Source organism: Dipodomys ordii, unplaced genomic scaffold (assembly GCF_000151885.1).
Source record: "Dipodomys ordii isolate 6190 unplaced genomic scaffold, Dord_2.0 Scaffold54, whole genome shotgun sequence".
NCBI classification, from domain to species: domain Eukaryota; kingdom Metazoa; phylum Chordata; class Mammalia; order Rodentia; family Heteromyidae; genus Dipodomys; species Dipodomys ordii.
Window position 1 is genome coordinate 5483861 of NW_012267270.1, and position 17845 is coordinate 5501705.

The window sequence follows — 17845 nt, forward strand, 5'->3', positions numbered from 1 at the left end:
TGGACACAGAATTATTCAAGAAAGAGAATTGATATAAATGAGACCCGACACATCATCCAATTTAAGTGCTTATCAATGTCAGCTAAATTTTTCTGCTCCTCGGGCTGTCACCAGCAGGGCCTTGGGATCTGCGTGGAGTGACCTTTCCTCTGCGTGTGGGGAGGAGGGGGCCGCCAGCGCTCCTGCAAACCACGGCTTCTCCCGGGCTTGCTGTCCCTCTTCCTTCCTCAGAGGACTTGATGGGAAATGGCTTCTCTCCGGGCTGTGTCTCCTGTCGGCACCAGTGGGGTCTTCGTGGACACCTCCCACTGTGTCTGTGCAGGCTGTCAGTGTCTCTCAGCTTTGCAGAACCTGCCAGACCTCCTGCTCCTCTGAGCCCTTAGGCTGGGGTCCTGTTACCTCACACTGACCCCCACAGTCCAGGCACCATGTCTGGTTGGGTTTTGTGAGGGTCACAGTCTTGCCCACCTCTAGATTTTTCTGATGCCTCTTGTTCACAAAACGTACAAACACAGACCTGGGGCAGCCATTCTAATAGTGCCCTCTCAAATCTATCTGACATTTTTTTTGGGGTGTTAGTCATGGGGCTTGAACTCAGGGCCTGACTACTGTCCCTGAGCTTTTCTGCTCAAGGCTAATGCTCTACCACTTTGAGCCACAGCTTCATGTCTGGTTTTCTTGTGGTTGATTGGAGATGAGAGTCTCATGGGCTTTTCTGTCTGGGCTAGCTTTGAATTATGATCCCTACATCTCAGCCTCCTGAGTAGCTGGGATTACAGGAGTGAGTTACCAGCTCCCAGCTTTCCATGATATTTTGCAAAATTGCTTTATTTTAAAAGCTGTCATAAATTGTACTTAACTTTAAATTTACCATCTTAGTCATTTTGAGTGCACAGTTAGAGTATGAAGTATATTCATATTGTTGTACAACTGTTACTACCATTGATCTCCAGAACATCCTTATCTTCCCAAACTAATCTCTATCTCCATTAAACACATACTTCCCTGAGTCTCTCCTACCCTCGACACTACTTTCCATCTCTGTGAAATCTGGTGATTCTAGAGACCTCACACAATTGAAATCATTGATATTTTCCCTCCAATTTTTTTGGGGGGGTCAGTCATGGGCTTGAACTCAGGGCTTGGGCACTATCCCTGAGCTTTCTGCTCAAGACTAGTGCTCTACCACTTTGAGCCACAGCTCCACTTTTGGTTTTCTAGTGGTTAATTGGACATAAGAATCTCATGGGTGTTCCTGCTAGGACTGGCTTTGAACAGCGATCCTCAGATTTCAGCCTCCTTAGTAGCTAGGGTTACAGATGTGACCTACCAGTGCCTGGCAACACACTTCTTTGAAAGGTTTTTCCAAACTTGAAAAAGGAGGAAATAAAACATATAGAATAAAAAAAAACTATAAAAAGAATAAAGTTTCTACTGTATAGATTTCTATAGCTTAAGATCTTAGTAAAGGCTTTGGTGCTCTCTTCTGATCCCAAAGCTTTTTCCAAAGGTGATCACTTGTCTTAGTCTATTTTTTGTTTCTGTTACAAAACACTTGAGGTTAGGATATTAACAAAGGAAAGTTTATTTGGCTTATAGTTCTGGAGGCTGGAAAAGACAAGGATAGGGTGGCAGCTTTTGGTGTGTGTGTGTGTGTGTGTGTGTGTGTGTGTGTGTGTTTCTGAACTGGGACTGGCATGAACTCAGCACCTGGGTGGTATGTGTGTGTGTGTGTGTGTGTGTGTGTTTCTGAACTGGGACTGGCATGAACTCAGCACCTGGGTGGTGTTCCTTAGTTTTTTTTTTGCTCAAGACTGGCACTTTACCACTTGAGTCACAGTTCCACTTTGGGCTTTTTGGTAGTTAATTGGAGATAAAGAGTCTCATGGGCTTTTTTCGCCTAGGCTGACTTTGAGCTGTGCCTCAGATCTCAGCCACCTGAGTAGTTAGGATTCCAAGTGTGAACCACCAGAGCCTGGTGGATTGGTGTGAACTTCTGTACTGTATCACACACGTACGCTGAGAACAAACGTACCCTGAGCCCACTCTGAGAAAGGCATTAATCCACGGCCCAATCATCTCTTAAAGGCTCCACTCAATACCACCACAATGACAACCAAATTTCACCGTGAGCTTTGGAGACCAATTATGTTTAACCATAGTAACTCTCTCTTGGTACAAAAAACTCTTCTCACTCAGAATCTCCACGTCTGGCCTCCTTTCTCCTGGCTGCCGGCCTGCTTCACAGTTCCCAGGAACTGATCTGCCTGCCTGTCTTGTCTGCCAGCCATAGGATGGGGCTCCAGGCCAGGGCAGGGAGGCTGAAGGGTGGAGCAGCAGATTCTGGGATCTTGGTCTGCTTCTCCACTGCTGTGGCACTCAGGCAACCCCTTGGCCCCCGTCCCCAAGTCCCTGTAAGCTCTCCCTGCCGCTTCAAACTAGAAACCTTGGATTCAACTTTGTGCCTCTTATCATGGTTCTCCACCTGGTTCTTGGTCCGAGGGATTGGCCAGCATGGACAACCCAGAGAATGATCTGGTCTTTTTAGGACACAATCTTTTCGGGTGTGTCCTTTGAGATCTTGCTCAGGTAGCAGGGAAGGTTCTAGGCAGGGCCCAGAGCAGCTGGGTCACAGGAGCTCCTGAGCTTCAGAAACCTTAAGGTAGTTTGGGCAACATGGCGAGTGAAGCCAGATCTCCAGGCCAGAATGTTGCTCATCCTCTTGAGCCTACTGCTGGGTGCAGGGGGGGTGGTGCTCAGCTGGGATTGGGGGCTTCCTGGGTAGAGTCGGGACACCCCCTTCTGGTACGTGGCTTCTCCCCACTGAGGCTGGCTTTCTCTCGGTCCTCAGGCTCCATCTCAGTGAACAGCCGGAGCACTCCGTTCTTAGCCACCGGAGAGAGTGAGATCTTAGATCTGGAGAGTGAGCTGTACCTGGGTGGCCTCCCTGAGGGGGGCCGAGTGGACCTGCCGCTGCCCCCGGAGGTGTGGACAGCAGCACTCCGGGCTGGCTACGTGGGCTGTGTGCGAGACCTGTTCATAGATGGACGTAGCCGAGACCTGCGGGGCCTGGCTGAGGCTCAGGGGGCTGCGGGTGTTGCCCCTTTCTGCTCCCGCGAGACGCTGAAGCAGTGCGCCTCTGCCCCGTGTCGTAACGGGGGCATCTGCCGGGAAGGCTGGAACCGCTTTGTCTGTGACTGCATCGGGACCGGCTTTCTAGGGCGGGTCTGCGAGAGAGGTGAGCTGCCTTGATCCCAGTCCTCCCCACGCCTCACCCCTGCCGCCCTGCTCAGGTGACCTGCACCACCCACCCCTGCGCCCCTTCCTCTTGAGGGAGGCTTGTGGTCTTGTAACGATGCTCTGCTCTCCTTTCTCTCCCCACTCCCCTTTGTCCCTCTGTCCCCCTCCCTGCGTTCTTCCCACTCCTGGGGCAGAGGCCACGGTCCTGAGCTATGACGGCTCCATGTACATGAAGATCATGCTGCCCAATGCCATGCACACCGAAGCCGAGGACGTGTCCCTGCGCTTCATGTCCCAGCGGGCCTATGGACTCATGATGGCCACCACCTCCAGGGAGTCTGCCGACACCCTGCGCCTTGAGCTGGACGGGGGGCAGATGAAGCTCACGGTCAACCTCGGTAACCACCCCGCCCCAGGCCTCCTAGCCCCTCCGGCCTGCCTCTCATCCCTACCTCCCTCTGTCTGGAGAAGCTGGTGGCGGCACCAGCAAGAAGTGCCCTCAGCAGGATTTGAAGATGGGAGGTGACACCCCAGCTCTGAGCCCCAGGGAGCTCTGGCCATTTGCAGGGGTTTGCAGCTGAGAGCTGTGCCTCACATCCCACAACTGAGGGGTGGAGACCCAGAGCGTGGCCACGCCCCCCTCGCAGTCACCCAGCTCATTCTCACTTCCGGTCCATCTACGAATTTCATTCGTTGGTTCATTCATTTGGGCAGTGCTCACTGATGCTTGCTGGCGCTCATGGATGCTCAGAGCAGTGGCAGATTAGGGGTGACGAAAGGCTGGTCCCCGCATGCAGCTGCCCTCAGCCGCTGTGCTGGCTTGAGAGCTGTCTGCCTGTGCGCACACGGGGACACACCATCTCATCTCGCATGCGTGTTTCCGTGCCTCAGTCCCGTAGCCGCCCGGGAGGATTGCAGATCGCCAGGCAGACATCGCCGTTGCTGTTCTGCAGATCATAAAACTCACGTGGACATGTCCAACATCCTCAAGCTAATGGGGGATGGGGCGGGGAAGAGGGAGAAACCCATCTCAAACCCAGGTCATGGGGTGTGGGGCGCTGGGCTGCTGGCCTTTGCCATCAGAACACTCACACTGTCTCCACCCATGCGCATGGGGCACGGCCAGCGCTGTCTATCACATCAGGCTGCGGTCACGTCTGCGTCTGTCCATTTCGGACTGGCCTGAAGCAGGGGACAGTGCGGCCTGAGCATGTGCCATGGAGCAGCCTGCAGGCCACCAGGTCACCTGGACAGGGAGAAGGGAGAACTCTCAGCAGATTTGAGTCTCATTCCCGCTCCCCCACTCCAGAAAGAATGCAGTGCTTGGAGCATTTAAATATTTATCCAAAATCTCATTTTTACCTGCCCCCCCCCCAGGACAGGCGTGGCCTTCAGGGGCCCATTACCCTGTTAATAGAATTAGGTAAGGTGGGGAGCTGGGCAGGGGACCAAGGCCTCTGGTTGGCTGGAGGAGTCACTGGCCCCGCCCTCACTGCTGTCTCAGCCCGTAGCTGTATAGGGAAATGTGAGGGGCAACATACCTTCTGATCAAGGCTTCCCAGGTCAGCACAGCCCCAACCCCCGGCCCATGACATTGTCCTAAATGGACAGCCCAGCAACCCCCCTCCTCCCCGCGATTCTCCCCGAATGTGACCCTGTGCGTCTCAGACTGCATAAGACTGGGTACACAGCACAAGATCCCGCTTTTTGCTGTCTGTGTGTGCTCACTCTCTGTGGCAAAACCCTCGGCTCTGTGCTTGGTGGGACCCAGCAGAGGAAATCTGGAGCCTTCCATAGGCAGGAAAGACAGGCACTTCTCGTTTACTTGACCTGCCCTAGGTCCTCTGTGAAGAAACTCCAGTTTCTTGAGACTAGACAGGAGACAGCATCTTGGGTCAGGAGAATGTAGCTTGATCCTTGGGGCCATGGGAAGGGCTAGACAATCATTTTTGAGCTCCTTCCGTAGGTCAAGCTGTCGGGGTCCTTGGGACCTTTCCATGGTGGGGTCTATCTACCATGTCTTTCCTGTGGGCCTGCTTTTCTGTTCATACCACATTCTCAGAAGTTGAAGAACAAGATGGCCGTCCTGGGAGATTCCCCCTCCACCCCAGTGTTAAGAATGGGCTTCCTAGACTGACAACCAACAGGATGGGCCTCATGCCCACCCCTACCCCATCCACGGAGACATCCCTGCTGAGATGCCCTCATTAGTATAGCTGACAACAAAGCTGTGACCAAAACACTTGGTGCAGACACATCTGTCTGCTGGAACCACCAGATGTGAGGACACAGGGGGGTGTGGCCAGTGTCGAGGCAGAACTGGCCCCCAGCCACCTATCCCGCCTCAGGCTGGGATGGGAAGTGCTCTGCGACCGGGGCCAGAAGACCTGGGTTCTAGACCTGGTTTCTTTCTTTATTGGGTAAGTCATTTCCCCGTTCTGATCCTGCTTTCATCTCTAAAATTGAGATGAGAATCCTCTCCCTGCTTGTTTTCTGGGTGGTTTTGAAACTCAAACAGGAGAATAGGAGTGGAGATATTCTCTAGAAGCAACAGACACACGCACACGCGGGCACACACATACATGCACACACATGTAGGTGCCACCAAGAGCAAACCTCTCTGGCAGAGAATCCATGCTTAGAGTTGGGCATGTGGGTCTGCTTCTACATAGCATCACCCCTTCCACTTGGCAGCAGTACCCAGACCGGGGTCCCAGGCTGGACTTTCTCTGGGGATTCTGGGGAGGTCTGATCTCCATCTTCATGGAGGGCACCAATGGCTCAGGAGGGGGCCACACATCTCAGCAGGCGATCCTGCCAGAAAAGACACCTGGCACTGGGCCTGAAAAGGGAGCAGAGGTTGCCAGGGACCACGAGGTAGTATTGCCTAGAGGGGCATTTTGGTGCCAACCTCCCGAGGTAGGGGACTTGCTAGATAAGAGAAAACCTGAAAGGCTCTGCTGGCTCCTTCCAGATAGACCACAGATAGGGGGGATTGTACCCCCTCCCCCAGTGGGCCTCCCCCTCCCTCCCAGCTACCTGTGGTCTCTGAGCAGGGTGGCTGGCCTTTGTCCCTAGGGGATGACTGTCCTTTGGATACTTTGCCCCATTCCAGTGTGGCATTCTACCTTGGGTCAGTCCCCTGCTTCCTTTTCTTCCAACCTACCTGCAAGGCCTCTGCCCCGCCCACAGGAGGCCACGCCCACTGGAGACGGCTTGCCCTCAGGAAGCACTGTGTTAGCAGCAGCTGGCTGCTGGCTGGCCGTTCCACTCCCTGAGCTGTCCTTCCCTCAGAAACATCCCCTTGCTTCTAAATCCCCACCAGGCCTGCCTTTTAGAACAATTCTAACTCTTGTTTCCACTTAAGTCCCATTGCACCCCAAAGCCCTTTGATCCCTGGGACCGTGGGAGCCAGTGAATACTCAGCTCTGTCAGTGGTCAAGCCGCCGCCCCTGAGTGAGGGCACCCCTGGGGAGCTGCGGCCAGCCTTCCCCCCTCTCCCCCCCCCCCGCCGTCGGTTGCATGCTCTGGGTCCAGCTGGGGCCTTGGCATGTCCTGTCCATTTCCTGCTCTTGAGACATGAACCACAAGTTGACACGTTGCTAGTGACCACACCTGGGCTGTGTGTGTGTGTGTATGTGTGTGTGTGTGTGTCCCACTCTCCAGCTCGCTCTCTTGTGGGAGGGGCCTGGCCCCCCTGGGTGTCCGTCTTCCAGGTGGGTTCCTGGAGCACCCAGGGGAAAGCTGCTGTGGGGTTAGGCTGGACCATTCACCTCTTTTCTGGACAGACAGAGCCCCCACCCCCCCGTTCCTGGTGTTTGCTTCCTGGGGAAGGGAAAGTCAAACTCCTGGCCGACCTGTTCCCTGGCAGGAGATCGGCCTACCCTTCCAGCCCCCCTTTTTTCTTTTTTGGACCCTTCATGGGTGAAAGACTGCTGGCTCAGAGAGAGCCCCAAGACCTGACTCCAGGGCCTGGCACCCTTCCACCTCATTCTGACACCCCACTGTCCCCTCTGTCTAGCCTTTCCTCTCTGGGCTCCTGATCCTGTTTCTCTCACCCTCCCTGTCTTCCCCCTTGTCCTCCCTTTGCCCTCCTCTGCCCTTCCCTGGTGCCAGGCTGTGGCTTAGGGTCCCGGCTGCTCCCCCACTCTTCTGCTGCGGTTGACAACGCGTGTGGAGCTCAGCTGTACTGCCCGAGGCGCCCATGACCCCCACAGCCACAGGGGCCTCCGTGCACCTCCGCTCCAGGAACCTTCAGAGGCCCAAGGGTGCCAGGCATGCCCTGGGCCAAGGGGGGGGGCGGGGACGTGGGCAGAGGCTGCCGACAGAAGAGTCACAGGAAGTCGGGATGTTGCTCATTGAAGGCTGGAGCCCAGCCTCTCTGAAAGGCACCCCCGCTGCCCGCTCAGGACCTCCCCTTTCTCCAGCCTCAGAGAGGTGTTCCCAAGGCTGCACTGGGAGTTAGTGTAGGGCGGAAGAGGCTCCAGCCTCGTGGCCCCTCCAGGCAGCCCATATCCTTGGGCCAATCAGGGTCCGGGGTCTTGTGAAGCCGTCCAGGCATGGGAAGGGCCTGAGACCCGGATGTCACAGCGCTGGGGCTCTGGCTGATGGCTGATGGGTCCAGCTGGAAAGATGGCCAGAGATCCTGCGGCCCTGGGCTGTCGGCCTTCCAACCTTGAAGCTGGAGGAAGGGCCAGGGAAGGAAACAGGGCTGGCCTCTGCTTTGCTTTATGTCCTAGGAGGAGTCACAGGCTGGGGACTCACTATTGCTCTCTGAAATCCTTCTTCCTTAGGAAAAGAGAAGAAATAGTATTTCTTCCGCATGAAGGAGAGCTCCCAGTCCCGGGGCGCCTGGGGTCTCCGAATAGGGCAGGGTAGAAGGAAGGTTCCTGTCGGAGTGGTACAGCCCCTGGGGCTTCGAGGGGTGCATGGCCTCGGGCGGGGGCCCTGGGGCAGACCCCCCCATTGAGCACAGAGCTCAAGGAGTGATGTGTTACACTTGGGCTCTGAGCAGGGAGTCGTTCCAGAGCTGGGGGTGCAGGGACCCTGGCCCTCCCCGGCTATCTCCCTCCCGGGCGCTGAGGAGATAGGGGGTTGGCCAAGCCCTCAGCCCCCCATGGTCCCCGGTACGACTGGGATCCCAAGGTGCCCATCTCCCTCGGACACAGGCCTGGGCCCCTCCAGAAAGGGGGACCCCGCTGCCCTGCCTCCTGGCTCTGGGGAGGGTTGGAGCCCTCTCGGGGGCAGGAGAGACAGGGGCGCAACTGAGGAAGGGGAGAGGGCACCTGGGCACGCGTGGTCCCCAGAAAGTGGCCCTGGGGGAACCCCCGCCCGCAGATACCCCTCCCTGTGAAGGATGTAAAAAAAAAAAACTTGTTCTGCCTTTTTGTCTTCCCTCCCCCTCTGCCCGCCCCACACGGCCCCCCCAGACTGCCTGCGCGTCGGCTGCGCACCCAGTAAGTGGCTTCCCTCTTCTTCTGCAGGCCCAAGGGTCTGGGGTGCTGGACGCTGGGGTTTGGGGAGGGGTGGGGGGAGAAGAAGCTGTCACTGCTGGCTGGCAAAGCCAATGGGGGTGGGGACAAGCATGGGTGTACGGGGGGGAGGTTGGGAGCAGTAAGGGCTGAATGGATTGAAGCACAACTAGGCGAGTTGGTGGAGCGACCGTGGTCAGGATGCTCACTAGGTTCTGGAAAAGAGGATACCAAGGCCAGGACAGCTTGTCAGCAGAAGGGATGGGGAGGAATTGGCCTGCCCCTGCCAACCTGTGGTCAGGACCTGGCGGAGTACCTGGGGCTCTGCGGCACAGCTCCAGCAGTGGCCACCAGGGGGCAGGCGAGGCCCATGGAAAGAAGATGCCGGCCTCCTGAGTTCTGCAGGCTCTCCACTGCTGCTATATCTGCTGGGGGACAAATGACAAATGAGAGTTATTTGGGGGGGTACCAGTGAGAGCCAGCAGCAAGGGGTCAGAAGAATAGTTCTTGGGGACATGGCTTCCTTGTGTGTCTGGCTAGGGAGAGGGTGTTCCCATAGGTGTGCCTTGGGGCTCATCACCTGAGGGGGCATGGGAACATGGAAGGCACAGGTAGAGAGACCTCTGTGTGTGTGGAGGGGGGATGTGGCATGGTGTGTGTGCGTACTGGAGGCACCCCCTCCCCAGAGCCAGGACCCCCAGGCCCAGGCAGAGAGAGCCACAGGGGGCGCCAGCCAGCTCAGGGATGGCCTGGTTAGGCTGCAAAGCTCAGCAGCATTTGAAAGAAGTATATTTGCTTTCAGACTTCGGGTGTGGAAGAGAAGGCCACAGTTCCCAAGAGATAGAACACTGTCCCCTGGCCATGCCCAGGATTTCAGTATGTAGGTTAACTGGGTCACGTGGGGTCCCCTGCCGATGGAGGAGCCCAAGTGTGTGGGTAGAGGATGAATCTGTGGAGCACATGGTCACGGGTATGGAGCCAGGCTGTGCAGTGTGTGTGTGTGTGTGTGCACGCGCACGTGCTGGGCCTGGGGCTTGAACTCAGAGCCTGATCACTGTCCCTGAGCATTTTTGCTCAAGGTTGGTGCTCTGCCACTTGGGCCACAGCTCCACTTCCAGCATTTTTTTTCTTTTGTGATTAATTGGAGATAAGAGTCGCACGAACTTTCCTGTCCAGGCTGGCTTTGAACTGGGATCCGCAGATCTCAGCCTCCTAAGTAGGATTATAGATATGCGCCTGGTTTGTGCTGTTTTTTTTTTTTAAACCAAAACATTAGGCCTGGGAACTTAGCTGCTTGGCATCATGCATTGCTGATGCTAAGGTGGAAGGTGTGAGTGTGGGCAGGACCTACCTCAGGGTACAACTCCAGGGCACTAGTCATTTTCCAGGCTATAGGAACAGCACCCTTGCAAATCACACAAAGTGGCTGAGCAAGTGGGTTTTTCAGTGGGTAGCGGGGCAGATGCAGGGTGTGAAAGTTGTCCGTGCACACACTCTGGGTAGGAGGCGGACCATGAGTGTGCGTACTTGTGTGCTCATGGGTGCGGTACAGTGTCCATGCTGTGGGTGGCGTGTACATGCGTGTGCCTGGCACTGCACGCAGAGCCGTGTGAACGTGTGCGGGCGCTCTGCTCACCCCCCCCTTGGTGCTGCAGGTAAAGGCCCCGAGACGCTCTTTGCGGGCCACAAGCTCAACGACAATGAGTGGCACACGGTGAGGGTGGTACGACGAGGCAGGAGCCTGCAGCTGTCTGTGGACAACGTGACTGTGGAGGGTAGGTGGCCTGGGCCCGGCACGCACACGTCTCTACGGCTTTGTGGGCTATTTTTGGTTATGGGTCTTGAACTCTGGGCCTGGGCGCTGTCCCTCAGCTCTCCAGCTCTAGGTGAGCGCTCCACCCCTTGAGCCACAGCGCCACTTCCGGTTTTCTGGTGGTTCGTTGGAAATAAGAGTCTCATGGGCTTTCCTTCCCAGGCTGGCTTTGAACCACGATCCTCAGATCTCAGCCTCCTGAGTAGCTGGGATGACAGGCGTGAGCCACGGGTGCCCAGCTGGCCTTGTGTTTCTTTTAGGGACCTTTGCCTGGGCTGCTGTTCTAGGGTAGTATTTTGGGGATCCATTTTCTTCCCTGTCCCTAGGGTGTGGTGCATCATGGGAGTCTGGGCATCAGGGGCCATGTTAGCCCACCCCCTCCCCCCAGCAACAGCATTAACCGGATGCCCGGCAGCCCTCCACTCCCCACTCGGAAGCTACATTTGCTTCGGGCTAATTGAAGGTCTCCTGCTAGCCAGTCTCACGTGGAGGAAGTCCGTCCCTGGGGCCCCTGAGGCCCAGCCCCAGAAATGATTCTTTGGGCTGTGATCCAAAGCTGCCCCGTCATCTTCCTCTCCCGTCCCGAGCAGGACAGATGGCAGGCGCCCACACGCGGCTGGAGTTCCACAACATTGAGACGGGCATCATGACCGAGCGCCGCTTCATCTCCGTGGTGCCCTCCAACTTCATAGGGCACCTGAGCGGGCTGGTGTTCAACGGGCAGCCGTACATGGACCAGTGCAAGGACGGCGACATCACCTACTGCGAGCTCAATGCCCGCTTCGGCCTGCGCGCCATCGTGGCCGATCCTGTCACTTTCAAGAGTCGCAGTAGCTACCTGGCGCTCGCCACCCTCCAGGCCTACGCCTCTATGCACCTCTTCTTCCAGTTCAAGACCACGGCCCCCGACGGGCTGCTGCTGTTCAACTCAGGCAACGGCAACGACTTCATCGTCATCGAGCTGGTCAAGGGGTGAGGGGCTGGCTATGGTAGGGCTGTCAGGAAGGGGCCCCCGACCCCTGACACACCCAGACCCCACCCCTAGCCGCCAGGGGGTGTCCAGCATCCCCAAACCACAGATCAAGGTCAGTCCCCCATTGAGATGGAGAAGCACCCCAACTTCCAGGCTGCTGACTCCCCAGCTACTTGCTTAGCGGGGATCTCCTTTCTGCTCTTTCTCCATTGTGTTCTTGATGGCAGAAGTCAGCCCGGCCCCTCTCCTGCCTTGGAAGAGCCCACCCCAGAGCAGAGCAGATCCTACTTCTGGGTTGGGGCCCCCTGCCCCCCCAACTCCTCAGCGGTGTGGCAGGAGCCACCTCTTTGATGGCGTACTACCATTTCCGGTGACAGTACTTCACACCTTACCTTCTTGCCCTTGGTTTGGGCTCCTTCCCAGGCCCCCTGGGCCCCTGCCAGCCGTAGCTCCCAGCCTCACCCAGGCTGACCCAGTGTCTCCTCCCTACTGCGGGGCAGGTACATCCACTACGTGTTTGACCTGGGGAATGGGCCGTCCTTGATGAAGGGGAACTCCGACAAACCGGTCAATGACAACCAGTGGCACAACGTGGTGGTGTCCAGGGACCCGGGCAACGTGCACACGCTCAAGATTGACTCCCGCACGGTCACACAGCACTCCAATGGCGCCCGAAACCTGGATCTCAAAGGTGGGGTGGGGCCTCTGGAGAAGGCCAGCCCTAAGCCTAGTTCCCCTTCACCCCGGCAAGATCACCCATCACCCCCTCCTTGAAGGCTCCCTTTTCCCATCCTCCACTCTGTCCAGCTGACATGCCCTATTTGAGATCACCTCTTACTGATGACAGGAAGGGTCACAAAAGCGGTCGGTGGCCTGATTGTAGAGGTCCGGGTAGGCGGCCCAGGCCTTTAAGGGGCCCCAACGTTGAGGTGTCTGTCTTGGCATCTTGGAGGGCTGGAGAGAGGCCAGGGAGCTTCCCGTTGGCCAGTGCTCTCTCTCTCTCTCTCTCTCTCTCTCTCTGTGTGTGTGTGTGTGTGTGTGTGTGTTAGACTATAAGGGAGCAGCAGCACCTGGGATCCCCAAGTTCTGTATCTTGGGCACTGGCTGGGCAGGCTCTGGGCCCCATCTTCTCCAGGGCCTCCGCTCTAGTCATGGAGACAGGCATTGCAGAAGGGGTGGGTTGAGAGCAGGCAGAGGAGAGAGGAGGCCGACGCTGCCACAGAGCCTGTCCCCACCAGTAGGAGCTGCCTCCGTGTCCATGACCCCACACGAGGCCCTCTCGGTGTCTGTGTGACCCAAACTGTCCCATCTTGGGGAGGCTTCTCAGAGATGGGTGGATTTCTTCAGATCTGAGCTCTGCCATCTCCAGGCACAGTGCTGCAGATTCGCCTTGCTTCCAGGAGAGGGCGATATGTCATAGAGAATGGAAGACGCAAGCAAACCTAGGGGTCGCTGTGACCAATGAGGATGACTTTAGCCCCCTGGGCCGGGCAGCAGGTTGGCCAGTGCCAGCCAAAGCTCGCTTTACCTTACACCAGGCTTCCAGAGAGTTCAGGCCCATGTGGGGAACCGGGAGTCCCCGAGAAGGGCTTCTAGTCATTGGAGGGAAGGGGGCTCAGAACGTCCCAGGAGAGAACTCAGAGTTGGGAGAGGCCTGAAGGGGAAGCAGAGACTTCTCTGGGAAGAAGGGAACGAGGGTGGAGGGGCTGGGGCTGCACATCTATGAAAGGCCCTGATTACAGGCCGGAACTGGAATCCAGCATGTGGGAGCAAGCGGGGAGCGGGCTCCTCCAGCTGTCCCCCAACCCCCACACCCCCAGGCATCTGGGCTGCTCTGGGAGGGGGGTAGACAGATGGTTCCGTAGCAAAGGAAGGAGGAAGGTGTGTGTGTGTGTGTGTGTGTGTGTGTGTGTGTGTGTGCGCGCGCGCGCGCGCGCACCCAGGGGAATCTGTAGGTCACTGTATCCTGGTTCGGAACATCATGAGCCTCCCAGAGGGCTGGTGGGGGAGAAGCGGGGGGACAGGGACCCAGACATCTAGCAGGGAGCTGACACCCATCCCTTTGCAGGGGAGTTGTACATTGGTGGCCTGAGCAAGAATATGTTCAGCAACCTGCCCAAGCTGGTGGCCTCCCGAGATGGCTTTCAGGGCTGCCTGGCCTCGGTGGACCTCAACGGGCGCCTCCCAGATCTCATCGCCGACGCCCTGCACCGCATCGGGCAGGTGGAGAGGGGCTGTGACGGTGAGTAGCAGACCAGAGGACAGTGTGGTCAGGCGTGACCATGAGGGGCGATGGAAGGGCCAGCTGCAGATACTGACCAGGGCAGGCAGCCAGGGTGGCGAAGGGGGCCTTCCTCCTCACGCCTTGCTGGACCCTGACCCCAGAGCTTTGTGGCAGAGGTTCAGGGGAGTACAGGGCTGCTCATTCCCGGCCCCCCTTGCCTCGCACCTTGGCCACGATCACAGCCCCAAAGCCCAGCCTAGCAGTCTTGAAACCTCCCATTCTCTCCCCATCTCTCTGCTCGACATTTGGCTCTTAGGGCCTGTGAGAGCAACCTCCGGGTCCAACTAGGCACCTGGAGCTTCTATGCCCTCGGAGGAGGGAGGAGGTTTGGCTGAGCTGGAGGTGTTCCTTCCTCCTCTCCCTCTCTAGGCCCCAGCACCACCTGCACCGAAGAATCCTGCGCCAACCAGGGCGTCTGCCTGCAGCAGTGGGACGGCTTCACCTGCGACTGCACTATGACCTCTTACGGAGGCCCTGTCTGCAATGACCGTGAGTGTCTAGAGATTGGGTGGGGGGAACGCACACGCCCCGCTCCTCACATTCATTCCCAGCTGCAGGGAGAGCAGGAGGGTCTCTCAGAGCCCCGTGCTGCCTGGTTCCTTCTTACTCATTGCTGTGGCATGCAAGGGAGCTACCAGCTGCTGTCCCCTGTCCCTTCCCAGAGCTTCTCAGGTTATGGCCTGAGTCTCTGGAGCTAGCCATTGATAGCTCGTCCTGAGCTGGTAGAAGAGATGATGTTCCTGGACCTGGGGCCCTGCTCTTCCCCTCCATCTCCCTCAGGAACCCTAATTGCAGGTTGTCCCCTGGAGGCCCAAGGACATTCCCTAGTCTCCTCACTTGATTCTTCTCTCTGCCAACTTGGCATATTTGCCGCCTGTCCCCACTGAAGGGAGCTTCCGCAGCACTTTCTAGTCCCCAGGGATAAGTGACCAGCAGCTGGCCAGAGCCTGGGAGAGGGAGGCCAGGGGGGGCTAGACTTGGAGGAGGGGAGGAGAGCAACCTTGGACTTTGGGGGAACGTTTTGGGGTCTCCCTCTGATGGGGGGCGCGGTGAGCAGCCTTCTTCAGCCCTGCAGAGAAATGAGCAGAAAATGCGTGTGCGTGCGCACACACACACACGTGCACACACATTCCCTCTTACACACTTGAGGATGAAGCTTCCCTACTTGGAGAACAGAAGAGAGGCACCTCTCTGGAGCTAGTTCATAGCAGGCCTGGGTCAGAGCGTGGCTGGATCGGGAGTTTGTCTCTGCACCACACCTCCAGCCTTTCATCTCCCAGCGGACCCCTGCTGGTCCCGCAGGCTGGGGCTCTTGGTTGGCCGCTGGTTTGTTCTTTTCCTTTGAAAAATGTCCAACCCATGGTGCTCAGCGCTTTCCTGCATTCTCAGGCACGGCCGGCCCTGAGTCTTGCTATCTCCCCTACTTTGCCCCCACTGCTGGGATCTTCCCTGTCTTCCCTGCGGGGGCCCTCTACCTGCCCCCCCTCCTGGTCAGCTCAGGGCACTCAGCCTTCACTGGGTGCGGCAGCAGCCTGGCCGCCGTGTGCTCAGCCTGGCACACATCTGGAGACCATGGTAATCGTATGGCTTAATATTAGCATTTGCTGTGTCTGCGAGTGGGGTGGGGGTGAGGTAGGGATCACCCTTCTCATCTACCTGAGGAGGAAACCAAGCCTCCAGTGCCAGGCAGTTGGCGGCAGAGCTCCACTCGAAACCATGCCCCGCCCACCGCCATGCCAATGGTTGCCCTGCCCTTATTGAACTTCAGTATGGCAGCAGGACCCAGGGGGAGCATTTCTTGCCCAGGTGGAGAGAATCTGGATCAAGAGGCACTGCTATCCATCTATAGTACTTCACTTCCACCCATTAGAAGCTTCTGGAAAAGGGCATTAGAGATGGATGGGATGGGTTCCGGGTTGGTGGGAGGTGGGCGGACCTGGGGCTGGCTTTGGTCCAGAGGCCTATGCAGGACTGGTGGGATGGCCTTGAGCAAACGCTAAGGACAAGGTGGGTATGACCTGGGAGCCACACGGGGCCTCGCTCTCCGGTACCTCGGGATCTCTCAGCCTCATGGGAAAGACGACATTTGTGAGCTGTAAGGGGGAGATGGAGAGGCAAGGGTGGGCTTTTCAAGCTGTACCCCCTTTTCTCCTGGGGGCACTGATGTCTGGCTTTTTGGGACCTGCCCACCTCTGGTCTTCCTGTCCCTCCTCCTCTCCTCCCCCCCTTGCATACAAGGTCAAGCAGAGCCCAGTGAAGAGGGACATTCAATGAGGCAGGGGGGAGGGGGCATGGCCAAGGTGGGAGGGCAGAGCCCACCCTCTGGGGAGGGTGAGGGTGAAGCTGTCTGCAAGGGAGGGGGCCAAGGAGGAAATGACACTCGACTTTCAGGACAGCCTCTCCCTGCTGGCTGCCTCAGTTTCTCCATCTGTGACATGGGGCCTCCCCTTGGGGATAAAGGGAGCTCTATAAGGAAATGGAGAGAAAAGATCAGAGGGAGGCAAACGGAGAGACCAGAACAGAGAAGATGAAATGGGGGGGGGTGTTTGTGGCGGGACACTTCCTTGTAGCCCCTGGGCCTGTGCTGTCTCTCAAGCCGTCTCCGGCCTCTCCCAGGAGCCAGTTCCTCACCCTTGTCTCTGCTCCCCTCTGCAGCCTCTATTGATCTCTTGTACACCTCTGTCTCTCTCCTCTTTTTACCCTCTAGGCCTCCCCCCTCTCTCACATCACCCCCCCCCTCCAGCTCCCACTCACTGATATTGATTGGCCTCTAGGCGGTTTCCCTTCCTCTCCTCTTGCCACCGGCTCCTCCCTCCTTCCCTCTGGGGCCCTTTGCTTTCTGCCTGCTCAGAGCTGTGTCAGTCTACTCCACAGCCGGGGGTACAAGGATGGGACGGGATGAGAGGATAGGCAGCCCCAGCCTCCTGTCTGTCCAGGACAGACCATGTACCATCCTGAAGACAAGGATGCCTTGAAGGACTACTCTCTTCACTTTTGAAGGGTTTGAGGTCGTGTAGGGCATCTAGCAAAAGTGGAGGGGTGGCAGCAGCAATGAGGGAATCCGTCTGGGGTCCTGACTGCCTGTAGGGGCTGGGCCAGCATGCAATGGTGACTGTGATAATAGTGCTCCAAACTGGAATTTATGATCAATAAGCAGGAGCCGCCTCTCCTGCCCCTTCTCTCCTCCCCTCTCCCAGCCTCTCCTCTACTCGTTTCATTTGCCCCTTCTTTTTGCCCTTTCTCTCCACCTGCCCTTACTCTGCCACGCCATTCCCTCATCTTCCTCCCAGGGTCTCCTCTCCGCTCCTCTTTGGATCTGCCCGGCCAGCATTAACCTCTCCCGGTGGGGCAGGTGGAGGAGGGTGTGGCGGTGGGTTCAGAGGCTGGGGAAGGAGTCTGCTCACACTGACCTCTCTCTGGAGCCGCCACAGATGCTTCCCAGAGGCCCCTACAAGTCTTGAGGTGCAGATTATAGTGTAGAGGAACATCTGAGAGAAGACGTGTTTTCCTCTGCTGGGCATCAAAACCCCAGGAAGCTTTTGTCCTAAGTGGGGCACCCAGTGGACAGATGTCCTAGAGACCTTAGGGGAGGTGTGAGTAGAGGCAAAGGCTAGAGGAGGCAGGATCCGAAGAGTCCTGGAGGGATCCTGGGGCAGGGGGAGGCGGGCATCCCTTCTGGGCAGACAGGGGACATCGGTGTCTTCCTTTTGAGTGCCTTTAGGGTTCTGGGTGACACTGTTCCCGAGGGCGCGGAGGACCCTGTTTTGGAGGGGTGTTGGCTGGCCATTCAATGTCTGTGCGCAGGTGTGCCCCTGCGAGCGTGTACACAGGGCAGGCTGGGTGAGCGTGACTCGGTGTGCCGGGGTGTGTGTGTGTGAGCCCAGGCACGCACCTGTGTGTGAGCCGTGTGCCCACCCGTACACTGGCTGGTACCTGTGTGGGCGCGAGGGTGTCTCCAGGCCCAGGCCTCAACCCGGCACGCGCACGTGCGCTCCGAGGGGCGCGTGGAGAGGCGGGCGCGGGCGCACCCCCGCGCTGGACCGTCGTGCACTTACCGGGGCTGG

At 57.6% G+C, this 17845-nt stretch overlaps 1 protein-coding gene across 2 annotated transcripts in view; it reads left to right on the top strand.

Annotated features, from left to right (window-relative positions):
* The window catches only part of Nrxn2 (neurexin 2), a 74546-nt gene that overhangs the window by 26093 nt on the left and 30608 nt on the right, over nt 1-17845 (top strand). For both annotated transcript variants that reach the window (XM_013020949.1, XM_013020950.1), the window contains 8 exons: nt 2852-3238; nt 3435-3638; nt 8670-8696; nt 10367-10486; nt 11115-11496; nt 11998-12188; nt 13566-13739; nt 14151-14270. In XM_013020949.1, coding sequence (XP_012876403.1) covers nt 2852-3238; nt 3435-3638; nt 8670-8696; nt 10367-10486; nt 11115-11496; nt 11998-12188; nt 13566-13739; nt 14151-14270 — 1605 coding nt within the window. The remainder of the gene's footprint in view (nt 1-2851; nt 3239-3434; nt 3639-8669; nt 8697-10366; nt 10487-11114; nt 11497-11997; nt 12189-13565; nt 13740-14150; nt 14271-17845) is intronic.